Here is a 23,248-nt window from a genome sequence, read left to right on the forward strand (position 1 = left end):
TTAATATTTGTGAAGTGTGTGACGATTGTACAACTAATAATGAACAAGCAAATACTTAACTAAATGGCATTGATGTAAAAATAGAAATTAAATTCATTTAGTTCATCTCATTAACTTGTTTTATTAAAAGCGATGCATCCAGCTACATCAGCTGATTTGGTTTTAGAACAACTTAGTTGTAGTTTCTCAGTGATTTGACCAGAACATCTTAATGCTTTCCATCAACATTTTCCGCTGCAATGAACAAGCAATAAACATATTACTAGAAATAGAGAGGATGGATGAAATAGTACCTAAATAACTAGCTAATATTCACTGCAGTCCAATTTCCAATGAACTAAAATTAGATAATTTAATAGAAAATTACAGAAATAAATGGAGTACCTGAACAAAACCCATCGATGCAGAAGGAGAAGGTATATATTCAGACAGGTAGGTTCTTTCTGGTATTTAAATACTGTTTTCCAGTGCTAACATCCAATCCATTATGCCCTTTTCCTCCCCATTAGGGCACCTTAACTAAGTGGCTAATTACTTTAAAAATGTAAAAATAAAATCAGACAAAAATTAAAAGTTTATAAGATCAGGAGAAGAAAATTAATGTTGGAATGTTATCATTCAAATAGACAAATTCAATTCCAGGTTACTTTGTGAGATCTATAATTTGCAATCACAGGAAAGATAATTGTTTTAAGCTTTGAGTATCAAGCTGTGACTTATATTGCATCTCTATACTTAATCTAACATATTACATTGCAAATGTGATTCTTTATATGAACAAGATGTTTAAGACATGATATTGAGCATAATTTAAGGTTGATCAGTCAATAAAAATGGTAATCTTATGATTTGGTGCAACTTATTGTTTTAAAGTTTGACGGGAAAGGGTCATTATCTTTCTTACAAAGGAAGAGAGATCGTCATTTTTTATTTGAGTTTATTTTCATCAAACTACAACCTGAAGGTCATTGTTTAAAGATTTTCAGAGATATTACAGAAAAATCTGCAACCCGGGTCTTTTCGGAGAATGTTTTTCTCTTTCAGCTTTTTCCTCTTTCAGTTCTAAACACACAACTAAATAAATAAATCAGGAGAACAGCTTTACAAAAATCGGAATTGTTTAAGGAATCTTCAATCAGCGTGCTTCTGCTTTTTAAGCTATTAGACTCTTGATCATCATCTTCCCCGTTCCCTCTTCGTTCTTCTTACTCTTACCACCATCATTTCACCTTATTTAATCAAAGAAAATCTTTGTGGATCCTTGTAGTCATCATGTCTTAAGTCTTCAAATCAAAGTGTGGATAACATCAAGACAGTCAGCTAAGCAACACAGCTCCTCTGTACTACATAAAGTAATGCGCTCAGAAGGCAACACATCTGCGGGCTTATTCTGATGCCTCTGCACCATGTGCTCTACAATTTTCTTTTGATTGCAAAGAGCAACTCCCTCCAGTAAGAGCCTTGCGTCCTCTGATAGCACTCATCCAAGAGAGGGCTGCACCAATTAGCTTGCATTCCTCTCAAGAGGCAGTGAAGTCACTCTTTATGGGAAATCTGACACCAACGAGCACGCCGTTGCCATATGGTGAATATTACCTCTTGTATATAATGGAAGAGTTTGAGATTGAGCACTTGAAAAATGACTATGACCAGTGTCAAAGCAGAGTGTGTAAATTAAAACACAGCTAAAGGGGAGAAGGAATATCATCCCGCAAGATCATCAGTTGAAAACGCGGGAGATGAAGCAGAATTAGTTTCATCACATTATGGCCCCCTTGAGTCATTCCCGACAGGGAGATGGCAAAAAATATTAAAGAGTAATCATCTGATGAGAAGAGTGCTTATTCTGTTTGCCCTTGATTTTATACCTCAAACTTTCCCACTAGCAGAGCTTTATTTTTTCACCTAAATAACAAAGTCGGAGTATTCTCTACCTGTCCAGACAGACGCATGAATAAATAGATTGTAAGCTGTCTAATGCTTGCTATTACGGGAAGTGCAATGACAGCTTGCAGTCAAATCAAGCTGTTTTAATTAGTTTCAGTTTTGAAGATGAATCACTTACACGGCTAATCCTCCTTGTATACTAATAAACAGACACATGCGGATTATAGGAAATTAAAATGTGCAAGTGTATGAAATAATATTCAAATGACCCCACATCAATCTGCTGCTATTCCCACAGTGGGCATTAAAAAGACTCTATATTGTGTGCTAGATATTAAATGGATAGTTCAAGATGTTTGAAGTTGTGCTTCAGGGTTTTAAGCAGAGCATATCTTAAAACAGTCCATGATACAGCTTCATGTACATGCTGCTTTATGAAGCTCTAAACCGTTGTCATGCAGCATGCTCTTATTTGTACAGAAGCCGATTACTATTTACAAGGTGCATAGAGGTTGGAGGCGGTGCAACACCGATAATTGTTCTGTTAAGAGATGCAACAGGAAACTGGTTGTCTATAGGAACATTTTTAGAATGATGGGCCCTGATCAGTGAAACTAAAATCATCATATTTTTGTCTAGTAAGTAAATGAACCATGCTTAGCACAACCACTTCATAGTGGCCCTCCTAATGCGAATGTTGTTACATGACTCAAAGTTAGCTACTGTGAGTATCACTGTGCAGGTGAAAAAAGTCACAGATACAAGGAGTAATTTAAATATTACCAAAATATAATTAACTTTTTTAAAAATTTAAATTCAGTTTGTGACATTCAAACTAATAAATGCTGCAGTCTAGGTATCACAGCATTTTGATTGGATGCTAATAGAATGTAGATATGGAAAAACTTCCATTTAGCAAAAGGATATTCAGAGTATTGCAGCAGGTCTCAATCCTATCTGTTAGCTTTAGCATATGCGACCTAATCTGGATGTCACGAAGACACCAAGAAAGTTATTTTCAGCAACTAAGATGCTAACTACTTATAAGCTTCTAAAAAGAACATAACTTCCAAAATTCACTTAAAGCTGTCCCAGCAGCTGGACAGCTTAGCAGAGATGAGAGTGGCAGTAGGACTCTATGCAGCCTGTATCATATGCATGTGGCTTTACATAAATCCATGTGTAGCTCGCCTCAATAACAAGGACATCTTAGAGGATGAAAACTGAGCTTCAGTTGCCTCTTCACCTGGAGCTCAAGCTGATAATTAATGACAGAGCAACAAATCCCACAAGACATGAATTTTACATCAGGTTGTTTATAGGCGCTCGTGCTGTTTCTGCTTGATTCAGGGTTACATGATGGCAGCGTGGATCGTAAAGAGTAACAAGATAACTCACGCACTCCTGAATTTGATGCTAAGGAACATGCCATCATTCCTTCAAAATAAAAAAAATAAAGTAGTAAAAAAAAAAAAAAAAAATTCTCGGGCTGACAGCTTTATTGACATTTGTTCCTTAAAAGAGCCATGGACGAGAAAAGCTCTGCCTGACATATCTTGTGTCTGCGTGGGGTAATTTATGAGGCCTGAAGAAACCGAACACTGTGGAGCAGCAGGCGTAACACAGTCACAACGAGACAAGTCTGATTCAGGAGGAGGAGATGGCAAAGCAGCTTGCTATACAGACACACGCGTGCGGACAGGAAGATATATGTAGAGACAGAAATATACTTGGAGCAAAACACTCCAAAACTCCCTGTCATGTACACCTACGAGGTCCACTAAAACAGTCTCCTGCCAAAATCCAGCAAGTAGAACAATTAAGGTTGCTCCAAATCCCCTGACTTCTTTTGCTTCAGACTCTATTTCTGCTGCCAAACATGTTTTAGAGCGTGGAGCACAGGCTTAGCGCGTGATACATCTATAAATGTTCACAGTCTTCAAGTCTCACCTGGAGGTGTCATACGAATATATAAAAGCAAAGCAAAGCTGAGCAAGATGCAAGGCTTGGTTTAGCCAGAACAAGACAAAAAAAAACAATAGACAAACTTCTTTCCATGTGGAAATAGGTCTGGATTAACCGAAAGAAAAAAAGTAAGTAAGGTAAATGTTAGGTCAAACACCTAATTTAAATTTTTAATATCCATTAATTAAATTCAAACTTTGAATCTAAACTTCAGTCTATAATCAACTAACAGTGCGTACTTTGATGCACTGTTTTTGAGTACTACAAGCAAGATAAAGGTTGGAGATGAATCCTTTGATCCAAAAAAGAGCATAATCTTGTAAGTCCTTCATTTTCTGTTGGACTCAAAACTACATCTACCAAAGAATCATCAAAGGATGATCAAAGTAAACTCTTTATCCGCACCGGTTCCGACCCAGGATTTCAAAACACAGGGAGTCTAATATCTTGACAGGTTGGTGACCAGCTTTATCTGAAGGCCTGGCCTGAAAATGAATAAATTATATATATATATATATATATATATATATATATATATATATATATATATATATATATATATATATATATATATATAATAATTCCAACTATTTAAATTATATATATAAATTATTTAAATTATATATATATATATATATATATATAATTTATTATTTTTTTTAAATAGTTGGAAGTATTTTTTGCATGAAACTTTTTCTATTTGTCTTAATAGGTGCACTCTACATATAAATTGAAAATGTATTCATTTAACACATTTGTAATCCCCCTTGTGTCTACTTTTTACATAGATACTGTTTGGGTCAATTTGGCCCGGCAGTCAAGTTAAAATGCAACAAAAGATAAAAAAATGTCCAATTCTATATGTTTCCTTGCAGCTATAAACCATATTTCACCACACACACAAACACACGCCACCACACGCCTACATGCACACCCCGACACACACAAGCCCACTTTCTCACTATTCTCTTTACTTCACTAGGAAACTGTGAGAAAGCAGGTGTTCATACAACTTTTGACAAGAACCTTTTCTGTTCCCGTGGACAAACTCCACCCACACTGAGTGGACACTCAGCAGAAGTGGAGGAAAACATAAATACTCTCTGCCTGACTCATTTATCTTGATTTTAATCAGTGGGTCAATTTGACCCAGAACAGTATTTGTGTCTCAAGTTCAAATATAAATATCACCCGTTGAAAAAAAAGTGTAATATAAAAAAATTTACCAAAGATCAATTTCAAGGAAATTATTGTTGTTTTGTGTATAGGATTTTTTTATGTGGACATAAAAAATGTAAATTCCATTTTTTATGTCCAAATGAGTAAATGAGTAGGTTGTCGTCATTAATCCTTAATTTCTGAGAAATAAAAAAACATCACTGCACAAATATTGATTGAAATAGTTAGTATTGGAGTTAATAATCAGATACAAAAATGTTTTGGAGGAATGTTTTGGTTTCTGACACTAGAGCATGATTAAACACTCCCTGGGTCAAATTGACCCACGAACATTATTGCTGTACCTCTGAAACGAACATAACAAGAGGGTTAATCAAGAAGAGTGAACTTATCTATTAATAACAAGCAAACCTTTTAGCAAAATCATAACAAATATAGATTTAACAAATTGCACATGATTACAACTCATTAGGAAAAAATTTACAAGTAAATTAGCAAGACCGGAAAAGGTTAATGCAAATGCAATTTTCAAAAAATTGTAAAAGATTACAAATTGAGAGGTGTAAAAAGCAGTTTAATGATTTGAAACTTTTCAAGTAATTTAGAAAAAGAAACAACTATGTCTGAAATTGAGAAAAAATTATGTAGTAGTGAGCCATTTTTCTGCCAGCTGATGTGTACTTGAATTGAAATACATCAAGAAAACTCTGCATAGTCAAGAAACTTTGTCTGGGATCTCATTTAAATATGGTATAACGGAAAATTTAGCTGTTTGAAACTGTAACTTTTAAAAACCTCAACACCAGTAACCAGCCAATGCATATGTGGAAAGAAAAATGCCACTTTCCCCCCCCTTTCCTAACACAGAGCCCACTTATTGTTCAGTTCTACCAGAATGCTCCAAGGAGCTAAGCCTTTTGAACAAAGCCATCAATTTTACGCCTCTCCTCTTTAAGGTCTCGAATCAATGCTACCTCAAAGACAAATTCATTTTCCCCTTTCTCTCCTTGTTAGCTTGAAATGTTCTCTGCAATTACTGGCTAAGAAATCAGTTAATGCCTTTGTACATCACAGAGAATGCATTACCGATGTCCCTATAAGTTTTTAGCTACAACCTTTTGTTTTTTTTGGGTGGTGGTGGTGGTGAAAGGGGTGTTTGACACATCTGAGGAGGTGTACTCTCCCAATATTGGCTTGTGTTCGCAACGCATTAGCAGCCTGCTAATGTTTTTGCTAATTCTCTGTGAATTGTTTGGAACAATAAGTAGAGAGATCAATACGTGGAATGACCCGAGCTAATAGCCTCAACCGGAGGCCAGAATTGAGCAGCCTTCAGTGTTACGCAACCTCTCCTGCAAGGTAAAGGAGCAGACAAGTTGCTGAAGTCAATTATCTCCCACTTTGATCACGTTGCCAAAACTCTTCTAAAATGAGCCCATAATCACGCTGCTGTTCCAGCGTCTCTCTAGTAAGAGATTCTCCGTCAAGGTTGATGCCGCTGACAGAAAAGGACGGCGACGCCTGCTGTTACCGACAGGAAATAAAAGCAGAAAGATGCTCTGGTTTTGCTGTAACTTCCTTCTGTGGTCGATGAATCTTAATGGGCACAATTAATTTCCTTTACGCCTCAAGTGCTCCTCAGTTTCAGAGAGTGAGACATTATTTCAGCACGATTAGACTACCCTGCAGAGTACGTTGTTTAATTCAGCGACATATCACGGCCAGCAATAATTTCTAACAGCTTCACAGTACAGAATTAGAGGTGTAGATCTGGGAAAAGGGGAAAAAACTAATAAACAAGGACCAATTATTTTCAAGAGCCCTTTATAGAACATACTGTTGCTGCCGCTGAGGATGGCCTTAGCATATTCAGATCTGTCTCCTTCAGAACACAACATCACTAAATGCTCTCATGAAACACATTCAGTGATCCACTGTGACAAGCTCTGCAGAGATGACAGGTTTCTGAATGGATCCCCGTGTCACAAAACCAGCTCTAAGACTAATGGGCGATATCAACAACTGTGTTGTGTTACTGCAGCAAGTGGCGACGCCGAGCCTATGTGGCATTTATGTTTACCCAGGCATTACAGTAGCTGAGAGAGCACATTAAACCCTTCACTGGAAATGCTTTGTGATGGCTACTTCCCTCCTCTTCCCGAGACTCTTTAGAGACACAGAGGGTAATTATGATAATTCACTTGTTAATTACATTTACATAAATCAGGACGTGAGCAGTTGAGCTAGCAGTTTGCACGCATGATGAACTCATCAAAGTTCGAGTAGTTTTCATATCAACTCTAACATACTTTTAATTGAGTCTTCGGAGATTCCCGGGAAAACAGCGGGAAAACAAACAAGATCTGGTGACATGAGGCCAAAGTTCAGGAGCACACAGTCTCCATTCTAAAAATCAACCTTGCCCCATATCTCTTTCTTCAGTAGCACAGGTCAGGAATCGGATTTCAGGCCCTATGGCAACCCCTTTCCAAAATATTCATAAGTTTAAAAAAAAACATAACTAGGACTGCACAATGTTCAGTCTTTGCAATATCGATAAAGCAAAAAGGACTGATAGGTTTCCTACAGTACAAGGTGCAAGTCGATATCATTAAGTGTTATAATTTGTTGAGTACTCATGTAAATGACCAAAACAAAACTATTTAAAAATAATGTCATAGCTCCACTTAACCTTAGAACTTCATAACGGCAAGCAAGTGTAAACTTCCAGTTTTCTCTTAGAAATGTTGCCTTGTTCACAAGAATCTTTTCAGAAAGGACACAGATTGATGAGTTGTGGAAAAACTGTTTTCATGAAGAAAAGTTTCAAACCTAACTATCATTCTATTGCAACTTATATACTTGTCTAAGTAGAGCACCCAATCTGACTCCTGGCCCTGGGGCCCACATGCTCATAAACTGACCCTGCTTAGCAAAACTATATTCAGGTTTTTCACAACTGGCACAGAAACCAGAATCATCTTCAGAGTGAGTTGTAGCTCAGTTATGTGTTTTATTGTAACAGTTCTTTTCAATTATATTTATTGACTGTATACAGAAAATATAAAGTGCAATGCTGATAAGCTATACTGTTGTGTATCTCACTTGTGTTCTTTCGTTGCATATTTAAACATTGTTTTAATGTAAAATTAATTTGTATAATATTTCAGTGTATTTGTCATTTTTCTTCCTAATTTTCTTCCCAATTTATGATTGATGCTTGTGATGCGTTTTATGAACTGATGAATAATTTTCAATAAAAAATACAAATAAATCTAAGGATATTTCACTGCTTCTTTGGAGTCTGGACTAATTAAAATAAGCCTAAATTTCAGAATCTAATACTGGGTTATCCAACTAATAACAATTTAAGATGTTTTGTGATCTGAGATAATAATATTTTCAATCTAGAAACACAACAAACACATACATGTTTGTATGTATGTTCTTCCACGCCTGTGGAACATAAATGTTCTTGATGGACATACCGTTAAGGTCAAAATTAAAAAAAAATGCAAACAGCGTTGAATTAAATTCATTTTACTAAACCAAGAAGTCTGTTTTTGATAGGAAATGAGGCAGGCATTTCTCCTGAGCTAATGAAAAATGGAAGAGTTCTATATACTTTTTTCCATAGACGATGGAAAAAACTTTTTGGCAGTTTCTCTACTGGATTCAAGTCAGCCCATTCCAAACCATTAACATTACCTCCAGTCAAAAGAAATACATTGGTAAAGTGAAAAAAAATACTTTAAACCTAATTCTGCCTGGGGTATGACTTAACTGTATTCTTTGACGCATAAATAATAATTTAAATTTTGTCATTTGGGTTCCAAACTGATACTTAAACCAAAGAACCAGCAGCATATTTTCTCTTTCATGTGTTTCAAAGCAAAGGAGAAAAGAAAGAAAAAACAGTATCTATCAGAAAAAGCCCGATCAATTTAAACTTAGCTTATGTAATAAAGGCAATTAAAATATATAGTCAAATAGAACTTGATCAGTTGATCACTGCATCAAAGCCTGATCTATGAGAATCCAGAGGCCAAACAAAGCTATAAAATGTATAAATTTCACTACTTTTGGAAGACTGTGGCAATAAAAGCTATAAAATATAAAATGTTACTTTCTCAAATTGATTTTTGTATTTGTTAAATAATATAATAAGAAATATAGTCTGAAAACTCAACAATGTTCATGCTCAAAACTTTTTAGAAGAACTTTAATGACAAATACGTAAGATGTATCACAAATGATCTCATAATCGCAATAAATAATATCACCACTCGATGATTCTTTAATAAGCAGCCCAGTCGTAACCTGATATCCAACAGTGCTCGGAAGAGGGGCAGCAACCCGAACCTCTATAACGTATCATCTAGTCAGGTCAAGATTCTTGTTCCCCCTCTTCATACAGAAGACTTATGGGATAAATTGGCTTCTGTCAGGTAATTAAACCCATTATCGGCCTGATGTAATGTCCCTGTCTGATGACACATATGTCGCCTCTCAGCACTTCACAGATTAATTTAAGCCTGTTAACTGCCTGACAGGATTCTTCACTGTAATAGATCTCCTTTTCCAACCATTTTTTTCTCCAACAGATGCGCTGTGTGCTCCATAACTTGCCTTTGAAAAATATTAGCTCACAATAGGTTGCCGATTATCACCTCATCTATTACAGAAAAAAAAAAAAAAGTAAAATGGTAACAGCAAAAGTTGAAGAGGTAGTCATGGCAACACATGGTGCAATCCTGAGGCGGAGAGGAAAGGATAACCTCTGTCATACTGTGCACAAGCCTTTTCCTACATGTTCGCAGCATGAGAGGGAAGTTCAGGGAGGCGGTGTAGATAATGGTTTCGGATAAGGCTTGAGATTGAAGAATTTGATGGGGTCCAAGCATCAGCTGGATTGAGTGGCTTGTCTGCCTCGTGGTAATAAAGATGTGCATTTTTCATGTTTTTTTTTTTTTTTAGCTGCGCCTCAACCCTACAGAGAGTTGTCCCTCATTCCAAGGTAAATCTGTAATTTCTGTCTGCAAATGAAGCCTTTCCCCAAGAATAACACAAGCCTCTTTCCTTGATCACACCTGAATTGTATCCAGAATTAAAAAGCAGCCATCTGTGACATCCCAAGCCGCTACCAAACAATAGAGGGGTTTACACAAAGACAATGGATTATACCTGAAAATGAAGCAGTCCCTCACCTTCTGCAGGATCCGGCGGCCCAAAGTCTAGGTCGTAACGCAGGACGTAGAAGTTATTCCACACATACAGCTGGTTGTCCCGGGGGTTGTAATCCACGGCGGTGATGTACTGGTACTCGTTGGGGAAGAGGATGTCTGTGTACTCGCCCTGGTTCAGCTTGGTGTTGTAGATGTAATCGATTTGGCTGCGGCTGGCCTCGCTCTCGTTCTCCTCGTAGGTGGAGCGCACAACGTGCAGTACGCCACACACCATAAAGGCGTTGGAGGCCGAGCGCTTGTCGTATGCTGTGTCCCAGGTGTTCTCGAAGCGTAGGGTGTACGGGTTGAGCTGGCTCACCACTATGCGTCCATTGTTCTGCTCAGTGGCATAGATCACCCACAGACCCCTCTCATCCACCGCAAGGTCAATGTCTGTCTTGCCGCCCCAGCGGTAAGGTGAGGTGTCATGGTAGTTGGCATTGTTCACAATGGCCTCTCCACTTTTGATGCGCGTGCGGAGATCAAACTTGACAATGTTACGAGTGCGTTCCTTGTTGAAGAAAATTGCACCATCGTAGGCAACAAAGCCAGTTCCATCCACACGGTGAGGCAGTTTGTATGTGGTTGTCTGGCGACCGTTTTTGAAATCCTCCAGGGAGGCATACTCAATGAGTGTGTCCGTGCGGTAGGGCGTCCAGGGCATGAAGAAGACCTTGTCTCCAGCCTGGAGCGGGTCTTTGCACCACGAGCCCGCTTGCTGCTCGGCCTCGAACAAGAAGGTTGCAGCTCCTATGCCCTTCAGAGTCCCCGGACAAATGAAAACTGGTGACAGAGAAGAGCAAAACAAAAATATAACAAGGCAGAATATTAAAAACCTCAAACGTTACATGTTTGACAGGCACAATTTTCCCAGCTGTGCCACTCAAGTACAGGACAAAAAGATCAGGGACTTTGAAGCTTTTGACTAGTGTTTTTGTACTAATGAGAAGGGGGAAGGGGAGAGGAAAACAAATGTACGTGTCAAAGTAACTACTCAGGATGAAAAATGTGAGGTTAATAGAACTTGCTTCTCAAGGGGCTGCTGCTACACTGTACCAGGGACAAAACAAATAAAATGTGAACCGAAAAAGTTTTAAAGTCCTGCAAACGAAAGACACGGGAAGTGGCGAAAGGAGAATTCACAGTGCTTTGTTTTGTGTGCTTTTTTTTTTCATCCAACACCAGCCTTTCTTCAAATGTCAAATGCCACATGAACAGCTGGGTACAGTGGCTATAAAAGTAAAAATAGGCTGATTAAAATGTCAGGGTTTTAGGAGATTATTAAAAATAATTTCCAAACTTTTTCCACCCTTTGTACAGTAAGTATTTTTTTTTACAATTCAAATGAAAAATATTCAAATCCTTTGGAAAATGTAAAAAGCAAAAGGGCTGGCTTAATAGGTATGCACACCTAGAATCTCATACTATATTTAACCACTTTTTAATTCAATTCCACTATTCAGTATTCTTGTGTTTACAACTCCCATCAGTTATAGTGAATCTGATGGATAACAAATAAACTTCAGGAAAATTCTACTGACTTTGCTCAATTCAATCCTCTAGCTAAAGTCAAAATATGCAGAGATGTCAGAAAATATCTCATCATACATAGTATCTGGTATCACAAAGACAGTTGTCAATAATTGCAGACAATATAGACAACAGATCCTTGGCAAAAAATGCATGTTTCATAACTGATAGAAAGACAAGACAGAAACTGGTTGAAGAGGCTGTCAAGAGTCTCCAGAAAAATTTACAGATTAGGGTTAACTGCAAACATTTCTGGTTTGTCCTTGTGTTTAGTTCTATTTTATATGTGGCAACAATTTCTAGTGTGCTCCACATGTCTGGATTGATCAAACTAAATCAGAACCTTTGGCACAGTTGAAAAAGTTCATTAAAACACAATCACTACAGTGAAATATGCCGGTGGCAGCATCATGCTTTTGCTTAGAGTACTAGACTTTTTGGGAAGGTGGGAGACAGTTTTGAGCCTAAACACTTATGAGTCAAAGCTTGAAGATTATAGAATACAAAAAAATGGCTTCACCAGCAAAAATTTGGTCTTAAAATAGCCAAGCCAGACAGAAATCTCTGTGATCGCATGAAGAGAGGAGGGACAAAAGATGCCCTTACAATCCGATTTTGGTTTTGAGAGAGTCTACAAGGTGTGGAGAGGCCAAAAAAACAGAGAATGCTGAAATTTAATCATAAATGGCTGCAGGGATTGAACAAGCTATTGGTTTCAGAGTTGGTACTAAACCAGGTTATTCCAGCTTTTATATTTTTGTTTATATTTTTCCCTCAAAAGTAACTTTCTCAATTAAATTGTACAAGATAAATATCACACTTAAGGTAGAAAACGTTTTCGAGTGATTTATCATGGTCTCATTAATTATGCCACAAAAACCTGGCATTCTAACAGTGGTGTATGCACTTTTCTATATTCACTCTACATACGGACACACTGCACATGCACTCTCACATGACTGAGGGTCATTAAGTAACAAGAGGGAAAGGGAACAGACTTTACATCTCGTGGTAAGAGCGAACAACAGGTTGTCAGATGGTGGTGGCGGTAGCAAAGCAAAGGTAAAACAAACTAAAAATAATGAAAGTGGAGGTTGAGGGAATAAATAGAAACAACAGAGGCAAAGGATTTTCACTACTCTGTGGCAAAAGACAAGATTAACCACTGATGGGTGAGGGAGGCCATGGCAAAGTTCCAATACAAATTAATTTGTTCTGGATAAAAAAAAAAAGGAAAGACAGGGACATTTTGTTTCCCAGTCCTCAAACTTTTTTTTTTGTTTTTTCGCAGGCGGTGCCAAACTCACTCAGCCATCACTGCTATTTCACATCACGTGCTATGGGTGCAGCAGAACTCAGGCCAGGCAAACTGAGACTGAGCCAATTAAGAGGTATACACACAACTAGTCATTCTTCGGAGAAGTTGGGGAGTGGGGGTTACACTGCTTACGAGGGGGTCCGAGGAATGAATGGACACCAAAAACAGTTAGTGTTTTATTTCGTATTGAGAAGAGAACTTGGTCTGGTGACCATGGTTGTCATTTGAAATTTCTGCAAATTGTTTAGGTTCCATGGGTGCAAACCATCCTCCTATGGGTTTACAATTTGACAGGAAAAGGCAATCAGGAAGGGAGGAGAGAGGTGGAAGGGGGTGGGACGTGAGGGGAGCTGTACTCAACACCACAGAACAAGAGGCCAAAAGGGTAGGGGGTGTGGAGGGGTAAAGAGAGGGGAAGGACCAGAGCACTCATTTACCTTTTTGCTCCACTTCTATTTCAGGCATTGGAAAAGAAAGCAAAAAAAAGAGTGCAAGAGGGAGAGAAATGTTATCATGAGTTAATTAGTAGATATAAAGAAAGAAAATTATTTGGAGGGGGTGAGAGTGAAATGAACCATTCGGCTGGCTGGGATAGAAGATCTTAGGGGAAGAGCAAAAAAAAAAAAAGAAGTTTGTTAGAACGATGTCTCATCCTAGAAATAAAAACAGAGAAGTTATGGCAAGAGACAAGCCATGTATCGCACTTCCCAATAAACTACTCATTTCCATCGCCTTTATCTGCCAACAAAACAACAGTTTGTACAGTAAAAGCTGCATAAATTCTTCAAGGAATGCTTCTCCCCCTAAGCAGTAAGAGATGGAGAAAATTTATAAAACAAAAAAAACCCTCCAAAGTCTGGGTCATATTTAGATGGAGAACAGTCAACACAGCATCGGAGTTATTTCTGGCATGTCTTGGCTGAGGGTGGAAATTGTTCAAACTTTTCTAAACACAAATGAAACACTGGATTTCTAGATCTGCTCGCCCACATACGTAAAACACAACATTAAAGTTACCAATGCTTAAACGAGCTGGCAGCGCACGGGGTGACTGATGGTACAGTCAGCCTAATGGGAGTTCTTTAGAAATGCAGCTGCTTCGGTGCTTTGGAGAGGCTGGAGACAATATGAAAAAAGGTTGAAAATTGAAGGAAAAAAAATTAGAAAGAATTAGTACGGGTGGGGAACAGGAGGTGAAAGGAAGGTCTGTTTGAAAGAAGAGGGGAAAGAAGAGTGAGTATTTCTAAAGGTTTATATTTCAGCACTTAATATATGGAGTAAGCTCAGATAAAGCTGAATTTATGTGAACTACTCTAGGCATCCATTTAAAGCTGAATTAACTATAAAATAGCGACTGTTATAAACATATTAGCAGCAAAGATAAAAAAAAGTGATGAGTAAGTGTAAGAATTCAGTTTAACCTCAGGAAAAATGCAAAGCATTCTTTTAAATTTTAGGCCATTTAACAGATTTTACAGTAAGATCCTTTGTGTTATAGGTCAACAAGAGCACTAAATAAGGCCATACATTCTGATTTCAGTAAATGAGAATCCAAAAGTCAGCCAACGGAAACTGAGAGAAAACATTGTGTCTCCAACCCTTATTAATATCTAGTCATGCAGATAGCTTCAGCTTTATTTGTCAAGCTGTAGAAATATATACCCCTGAGATTTTCAACTAAACCACAAATATGTAAGACCGAGTTTATAAAAAAAAAAAAGGAAAAGCAGAAGCTATTTGTTCGGTGGAAAGTAGTTCCAAAGTAAACTGATCACAGTAAGGTCTGAGGATTAACAGCAGAACCAGCAATGCTTTTTAAGAAAAGATACGGCCAATGAAAAACTCAATTTGATCTATATGAGCGTCATACTATAAACCAGAGACGCATTTACTGCCACTGAAGCAGAGTCTGGGATAGACGGCGATGGGGACACATCAACAACCATTTATCACGTCTAAGTCCCCAGTGAAATCCCTCAGTGGAAATTGAATCATGTGGAACCTCTGCTTCAATCTGACTCGGTTTTGCTTTAGTGGTTGAAACTAAAATGATACATGACTAAAACGTGAAGATTTAATTTAAAAACCCCAAGCCAAAGCTAAACTAAAAACACTGCAAACTAGAATAAATGATATCTTACGCAGCCAGATAATGTTCACAGCAATCCATGAAGACATTTACAGTCATCTTTTCACTAAATTTAAAGCTGATGAATTTGACGTGCTGATTTGTGTTGCTGTGCTCAGCTTGCACAGTTACATAAAGAAAATTAAACTGACTACAACAAAATTTTGAACCTTGCAGTAGATTTACAATCTGTTAGTGAAAGTTCAGCTCCCACTGTTGATAATTGGCATGCCAGTAACCAGGCTTCTATGTCGCGGTCAGGTTCAAAATGAGCATGCAAATTAAGCATGTTTCTATTAGTGTTTTTAGAACACATCAACAAGGCTGAGCAGTGACCTCGGTCAGCGTTATAGGCTACCGACTGTTACCGGGAAATGTGATAAATAGGGTGGAAATTTGCTAACAGGAAACAAAAAAAGGAGAAAAAAAAAACAAAAACGCAAAAAAGCTTTTGAATAACTTTTTGCAGTTTGGAGCATTGTCTATGCCAGTCAGTGTTGAGCATGTTAATAAGTGGAAACTTTTGGTCAGTTAGAGTTAAAGTGCAACTATGTAATAGATGCCTTTTGGGAAGAAACTGTTTTCTGTTAGCTTATTTGTTCATAAGTGGTTTTAAATTACCATTTATGTGTAATTTTTCTGTTAAATACTCCTAACATACAACTCTTAATGTGGTGATAATTTACTTTGGTAAGTTGCAAGAACATGGACATAACCATGTTCTTGCAACATGGTTCTGTGGCAAGAACCATGTTGGACAGAACAACATGGACAGAAGACGGACAGAACATTTGCATATTGGTTCTATCTTGAACATTATCTAAAAAAAAGTTAGGCCATTTTCATTAACCAGTAAGTATTGACTTAAAAATAATGTAGGCATGGACCAGGCATACCAAAGCCTTGTTTTCAAAACTGGTAAAACCATATATCATGCCGTTCCTGGGGTTTAAACTACATTTAAAAAGCCAGCAGACACCTAATATTGCTGAGAATTGTAGGTTACCATAATGTGGGATAGTTTTTCCTTCTCTTAAAAAAAAACAAATTCAGCTGTTTGGAAGTATTTTCAGTTGCAAAACCCCGTTTTTGAAAGATGTTATTCCTGCATTCTATTAGCATAACAACATTTAAAAGCTATAGTTAAGAAGCTGCAACATTTAAAGCAAAAAGGGGTAATACTCTACATATCCGAATCAAGATTAAACTACAATAATAAATCGTATAGATAATATTAATACAAATGAAAAAAAAATCTATATTTTGTTTTAGCAGTAGTGGGAATGTTTCTTTTCTGTTTTAAATAAATTCAATTAGATTGTGTTACAGAACTTTGTTTGATTTTTGTGTAAATACCATGGGACAGTGAAACATTTGTTTTCTTTCTTATTTATTATGCTGTATGACTCATACCATTACATGCCTCCCTGGGTGTATGTTGTTTTTTTAAATCAACTTCTATTTTGCCATTTGTTTGGCACTTACTTACAGCCATCAGAAATCTGCATTATTATATAAAATATCTTACATCTCAAATAAAGTCAAGTAAAATCACATCTGCATGACTAGACTTCAAATAAGGGAACAGGAAAAATTTGTGTGTTTTTTTTATTTTTTTTTTTATAACTGGATAAACAAAACTTTAAATACCTAAGAAACATTCCAAGTCCTTCTAGCTTTAGGTCATTATTAACACAGTGTTATTCCAGATAAAAGAGTTGAAGAGTCATCTGTAAGAACTAATAAAAAGAGGCTGCAGTCACATCAGACATTTGATATTACACAACAAGATTTCTGTATGAGATTGGGGTGGAGATACTTACTATAGGGAACACACTCATACTGGACCTCTAAGTACTTGTAGGTGCCAGGGCATGGATCGGGAAAGACATCAGAGCCAGTGACAACCACACACTGCGTACGGTTGTTGCACCTAGGGGAAAAAAAAGATTGACCAGAGATTTCATTATGACTACCCACAGTAAGAGTACTCCGCATGAGACAACATTAACAACACAAAAGGAGGGAGCGCTTCATTGTAACAGCCTCAGTGACATTGATGAAATCCCGGGCTTGACTGTTACTTATGCATTCTAGTTTCAAACCTTGGCGAACGAGGAGGGAGAGGAATGAGAGCATTAAGGTGGCGAGTAAATGAAGGCGATGGCATGAATGACAGAGCATGAGAGCAGCTACAAGGCATGTCGGGAATTACTGTCTTCAGGCTGCTATTGGAAGAGAGGACATTCATTAAAACACACGCGACAGGTGGTGGTGACATGCGCTGGACTGAAATGGGTGGCCTCGAGTATAACAGAGCAGCTCCTCTGCATGTATGCCCAAACAAGACATGAATGTGTCAACTCCATGAAAGGTTATTTGCCTTCCAGCATGATATGGTGTCCCTCAGTGAAATAACAGTATGATGTGTGAATTGTAGAGACATTGGGTATGTGTGTGTGTGTGCTAGCACATGTTTCTGGGTGTTAAAAAAAAGTTCAAGTCAAGAGGCAAAAAATTTTTAATAAAATAGAAGAACAGCAAAGATCGAGTTTGTGTAAATACTGTATAGGGTGAAATTGGCTCCACTTCAGTCGAGCTCTCTTCAGGCCCAGGGATTGAGAATGATGTCAGCAAGAGAGGCAAATAAGATGAAAACTGGCACCAGAAAAGAACGTTTAACAATGTGCAGGCTTGAGATAAATATTTAAAAAAAACAAAACAAAACAAAAAAAAAATAGTCAGAGGCAGAGATGCAAGTTGAACATATATCTGAACAGGGGACAACAGTAACAGTAGCAGATTTAGGACAATTTATCACTGCAAAGTGCTGCACAGAAAACAAAACAAACATATGACAGATGAACAGAACTACCCATCTAAGAATAAGTTAATGAATATTAAAAAGCAAGTAAGCACACATGTAAATCCATCATGAAACTTTGCTCAGTAGTGAACATGCATTTTCTTTGTAGCACCCTGTACTTCAAAGTTAGTGCCATACAACTATTACACCTTATTAAAACCATGCACAATTAACAAAGTACTTTTAGAAAGAGCCAGCTACGGTCTAAACTTGAGTGCCAATATATTGCCAGCTGTGCTTATAGAGAAGCAACTTTTGTAGCTCCAGCATAGCAAATGTTCAAGAGAGCTGCCGCAAGGGAGAAAGGGTCACTGCATGAAAGTGTGATCTGATTGACAGTGTGTGGGGCATGCTGGATCACCTCAAATACACCCAAAAATGTTCCACTTCATTCAGGGTGCAGAGATTTTAAAGTCAATAGCTGCAAGTGATAGGAAATAGGCTTTGAAATATTTGAAAAAATATTGTCTCACTGTGTGATTGTTAATTTCAATGTAGCAGACAGAATGGATAAAAATTCAGGTAGAGTGCTGATCAGCAAAATGAAGCATAATTGGGCAACAGATGATTATTTGGTATGTGTTGAAAATGCATCAGCAGGCAATAATGATATCAGCCAAGGCATTGTGATGGTTCAAGGTTAATTTGAAACAATGCTTTAGAACAGAATAAGAAGCTTTCATCAGTTTTATATCCCTTTTTTGGCAATATTTTGGGTAATTGCTGACAGTGGCACATAAGAAACAAACAACCCGCAAAACATGGAGAATATGGTGAACACACCTGAACTGTGCATTCACCAACAAGAGAAACCATTAGCTGCTAGCACAACTAAAGATAGCATGTGCTTTACAGCTTCTCTGTAGGTGCTAAACCAAAAGCTGAGTCTTTGATCATCTGTAGTTCAAACCATAAAATACTTGATTAATCTAAACTAAAGTGGATAATGCTCCACCTTAGAGATTATTTTTATATTAATAAGACCTTATTCTATCTGTGAAAATGCAAAATATTTATAATTTTCAATCCTAATTGTCTCTTATTATAAGGATTAAAATGCACAATTCATGGAAAAGAAACAGAATTTCAAAAATCTTTATTTGCATTCTTAGATTTACATCAAATATGTTTAAAACCTTGTGAACATCATGCATAGTCTCGGGGGTTAAACGTTTCTATGCATCCCTATGGTGTTTTGTTCTTTTTAAATCTGTCATTAAGTGTGTTAAGGAAGCAACTATTAGCTTCATCTCAACTAGCAGGAAATTTAAACTCCAGATAAATTATAGAGGTGGTGATACATAAATAATACAAAAAACACTGAATATTCATCTACAATTTTTACTGTGGTTGACTTTGTGCCACACTGCAGCTGACCTGCAGGACAAAAGAACACACAAAGGCACACACCTAATAAATATTCACCCAAGCTTCAGCTCCACTTCTGGTTTCTAGCGGCTCCGAAGGGAAGCATTTCTGGCTATTTATGAGTTCTTTGTTGTACTAAGCAGATTGTGTTCAGCTGACTTGATGTGAGCAATGAGACCAAATCAAACTGTTTAGTTTGTAGCCCAGAAAACTAAGGCTGGGAGTTAAAAGACAGGAAAAATGTTTTGTTAGATGATCATTCTCTGTTGGTTAACCAGTACAAGAGAACACCTATCATATTGCACCATTTGATCTTTGGTAAACATTAAATATTGATTTGTATACATGTAAGAACCAAAAAAGCTTTTTTTCCTTCACTAAAAATTCTTTTAATGCCGGAACCATTCACCGCAGCGTTTTCCTTCACAGTAATTTGGAGATGGCTTCGTGTTTTAGGAGCAGGTGTTGTTGCTAAGGGTTCTGACAGTCTGTTTATAACAGCAGCAAATCCCAGCGTGCGATCTGCACTGAACAGTCTCACGGCAGTCAAGTGTTTGAATTCCACTCGCTTTCTCTCAGAGAGCTGCACCTTTGACCAGATTAAAGATTCATTCTGGTAGTTTTAAAGGGTCAAAGAAGAGGTGGCGATTCAAATGAAGTAATGGAAGGCAGAGAGACGAAAAGTGTATTTAGATCATAATTTTTTACAAGTGAACAGTTTTTGCACCTGCTCCGGTCGAGAGATGGAAAGGTCAAATTCACAGTCCATTCACGGCGCGTTTCTAAAGGAATGAGGACCTGAATATTAAGCAATGTGACCAGAGGTTGCGGCACTTTCTTAACAAAACTTTCAACTAAACGTTCTTCTTGACAAAACCCTTTGATGTAGCTGTCGTGCAAAAATCTATCTATTTGATTCCTGTCTAGTAATTTTTGTTGTGGAGGGGAAAAAAACTGTTCTTGACGAATGCTCTCTGTCGTAATTTCCAGAAACTGCCAGTCTGAGATGCAGACCTCCAACTGTTTCCATCTACCCGCTCTTGTTTAATGTGTTTGTTTATCCGTCTGTGGGGCTGTTGCCTTTTGTTAATCCTGACAGTATTGACTGGCCCATTGTGATAGAGTTAAAATACCCACATTCTAGTTTGCTGCACACCAATGGAGCGCTGATTGGTCTCTGAAAGATTTGCGGCTGGTTTAACACCGCCATTTATCACATCGCCTTTAATTACGATCAGGAGCCCTTTTCCTCTAATCTGAATCCTTACGATCATTGTGGCAATAGGCTCCTTTCAAAACCATCATTTCCTGGGAACCTGGATCAATATTCAGGCATGTGAAAAAAATAGGACACCCACATAAATATTAAGTTTTTTTATTAAGAAATGTCGGTGTCTAATTGTATTTTCTTTATTTCTGGAAAAGAAAGTGATTCAACTGGAATTAAACAGCAAAAAGTGTCCTTGCTTTTACTCATTAAACAAAAGATAAGAATAAAAATGAGGAAAACTTTAGGACACACTACCCTCTAAAAGCTAGCCTTACCCCACTGGCTAAAAAAACTTCAGAGATGCTTCTTGTAGACATTAATCTGAGCAAAGTTTGACCCACTCCTTACTTTCAACTGTAAGATGTTTGAAGAGTTTCTTGCATGTACAGCCTGTTTCAAGTCACCCCACAGCACCTCAATCAGTTCAAGATCTAGGCTTTGACTCAGAGCGGCATTTTTCATTTCAGCTAGTCCTTGACAGATTTTGAGTCATGTTTTGAGTCATTGTCATGTCACAGGGTCCAGTTCTGCTTCACCAACAACTACTTTAGAGAGGGTCTCACATTTTCACCAGGCACCTTTTAAATCATAGTATAGAGCTCATGGTGGATTCTTTGAGCTTTCCTGGAATTTTGTATTTAGATGGTGTCCTCTCTCCTGGCATCAAAATAACTCAATATTACATTCATCTGTTCAAAGAACAACATTCTGGAAGTCCTGGTCTTTGTCTGGGCTATCCTTGGAAAATATCAGTGTGGCTTTGGTTTATTTTTTTAAAATTAAAGGATTCTTCTTTGCACACCTCCTACGAAAGTTAAACTTATGCAGTCTTTTTTCTTTTTATGCAGGTATTTATTTTCATAGCAACAGCTGTAAAGGCCAGCTGCAGGTTCATTGATGACCTATAGCCAGAGACTTATTTTGGCAAATTTGTAATTCTTTTGAGGCTTTTTTTTAAGTAAGACATGTAAGATGCAACAACATATTTCTGAATGTTTCAGACAGATCCTCCTATAATGCTCTCTCACTTCAACAACCTCATCAGCCACACCAAACTAAATCTTTTTCACAATACTAATTAACTTTTCTAACCATTCTAAGAAAGAATAAATGTGGGGGTGTTATTTATTTCTTACCAGAAATTATATTGCATTTTCAAGGTTTTAAAATGTGTTTCGCTCAATATTGTTGTTTTGTTAGGGGTATTACTTCAATTTGACATTAAATATCCATATGCCCAAATATGAAGTAAAAACATGGGCTGTTGTGGGGTGTTTTAATTTTCACCTGACTGTAGGTTTGAAGTAAATCCCCACCCAGTGTTGGTCTCAACTAATCAACAAAAGTGTTGCGGTTGTCAGTGAAAGCAAAAGGCATGGAAAGCATCTGCAGCATTATACTGTACAACTGTACTGGGACTGCGGTGTAGATTTAAAAAGACAGCGGGACCTGATGTATTCATGAAGCTCTTCTGTGGAGCTGCATCTCATGGGGGTAAACAGGAGAAAATGAGGCATGTAAAAATCCCAAAGGTCTGACATGGTGGGCGATGATGCTCAAAAGCCAGCTTTAAAGAGGCTGCAGGTTAAGACAGAGCGGCGCATTAGACAGTGAACAGTGGTCGTTACTGTTTATGAATAGCTCATCCAGTGCCCTTTAAAAACACACACACACCTCTAGGGGTAAGCAGCAGTCGAGCTGAAGTGTTGCTGTGCTGTCGTTTGACAATGAGGCGGCATCCTGTGAGAGGGTAACCAGGATAAAAGGCACGATGATGGGCACTGCTCGCTACCTGAGGCAAAGCCACTTCAATGCACTACAAGTGTTTGAACAAAGCAAGCGCAGTGTTCCAGATAGGGTATTAGGAGGGTGTTCATGTGACTGGCGGTCGCCTCCCTGAGCTACTCCGATTATGACTCAAACAGAAGCAACAACACGCAGCTGGTGTGAAGAGCCCCGTTGCATGGATGTCACTTCCTGCCTGTCAAGAATTAATCTGCACTTTTTAAAGATTTTAAATGTCATCCACATAATTTGGCAAGAGACGGCAAAACCTGGAATTTGAAGGGTGTAAGATGGCGCCATTTTGCTTGAACACATTCAGCTGTATATATTAGCTTTCAGCGCATTGCATAGTGTTTGGTGCTTGAAAAAGCTCTGCAGAGTCTAAAAGGTGCCAAGGACACACAACACACAGTGGTCCTGATCTGCCTAAAATGTGAAGTTTGTAGTTCAGGCTTTTCTACTGTTGTTAAATAACATAACTGTGCAAGATATTTGAATATTGTCTGCAAAAATGTTAGATAAGCATACCAAAAATGAGAGTTTTTTGCACCAACACTAACCAGAGCAAAATAATTGATGTCAAAAACGCAGGTGAATTTTAATAGATAGTAATGCCAGGAAAAAAGTTTATGTATTCCAGTATTTCAATTCAAAAAGTAAAATTTTATACATTATATTGATTCCTTATACATACTGATGCATTTGAAATGTTTATTTCTGCTCATTT

The 23,248-nt window shown here is 37.7% G+C and overlaps 1 protein-coding gene across 9 annotated transcripts in view; it reads right to left on the reverse strand.

Annotated features, from left to right (window-relative positions):
• LOC102220018 (adhesion G protein-coupled receptor L2-like) overlaps positions 1 to 23,248 on the reverse strand; it is a 128,529-nt gene that overhangs the window by 48,732 nt on the left and 56,549 nt on the right. For 8 of the 9 annotated variants that reach the window (XM_023335453.1, XM_023335452.1, XM_023335450.1 and 5 more), the window contains exons 4-6: positions 17,056 to 17,165; positions 13,542 to 13,556; positions 10,239 to 11,039 (exon numbers count right to left, since the gene is read on the reverse strand). In XM_023335453.1, the coding sequence (XP_023191221.1) occupies positions 10,239 to 11,039; positions 13,542 to 13,556; positions 17,056 to 17,165 (926 nt within the window). The remainder of the gene's footprint in view (positions 1 to 10,238; positions 11,040 to 13,541; positions 13,557 to 17,055; positions 17,166 to 23,248) is intronic. The other variant, XM_023335451.1, reaches the window with a different exon arrangement.

This window comes from Xiphophorus maculatus, chromosome 6 (genome assembly GCF_002775205.1).
Source record: "Xiphophorus maculatus strain JP 163 A chromosome 6, X_maculatus-5.0-male, whole genome shotgun sequence".
NCBI classification, from domain to species: Eukaryota; Metazoa; Chordata; class Actinopteri; order Cyprinodontiformes; family Poeciliidae; genus Xiphophorus; species Xiphophorus maculatus.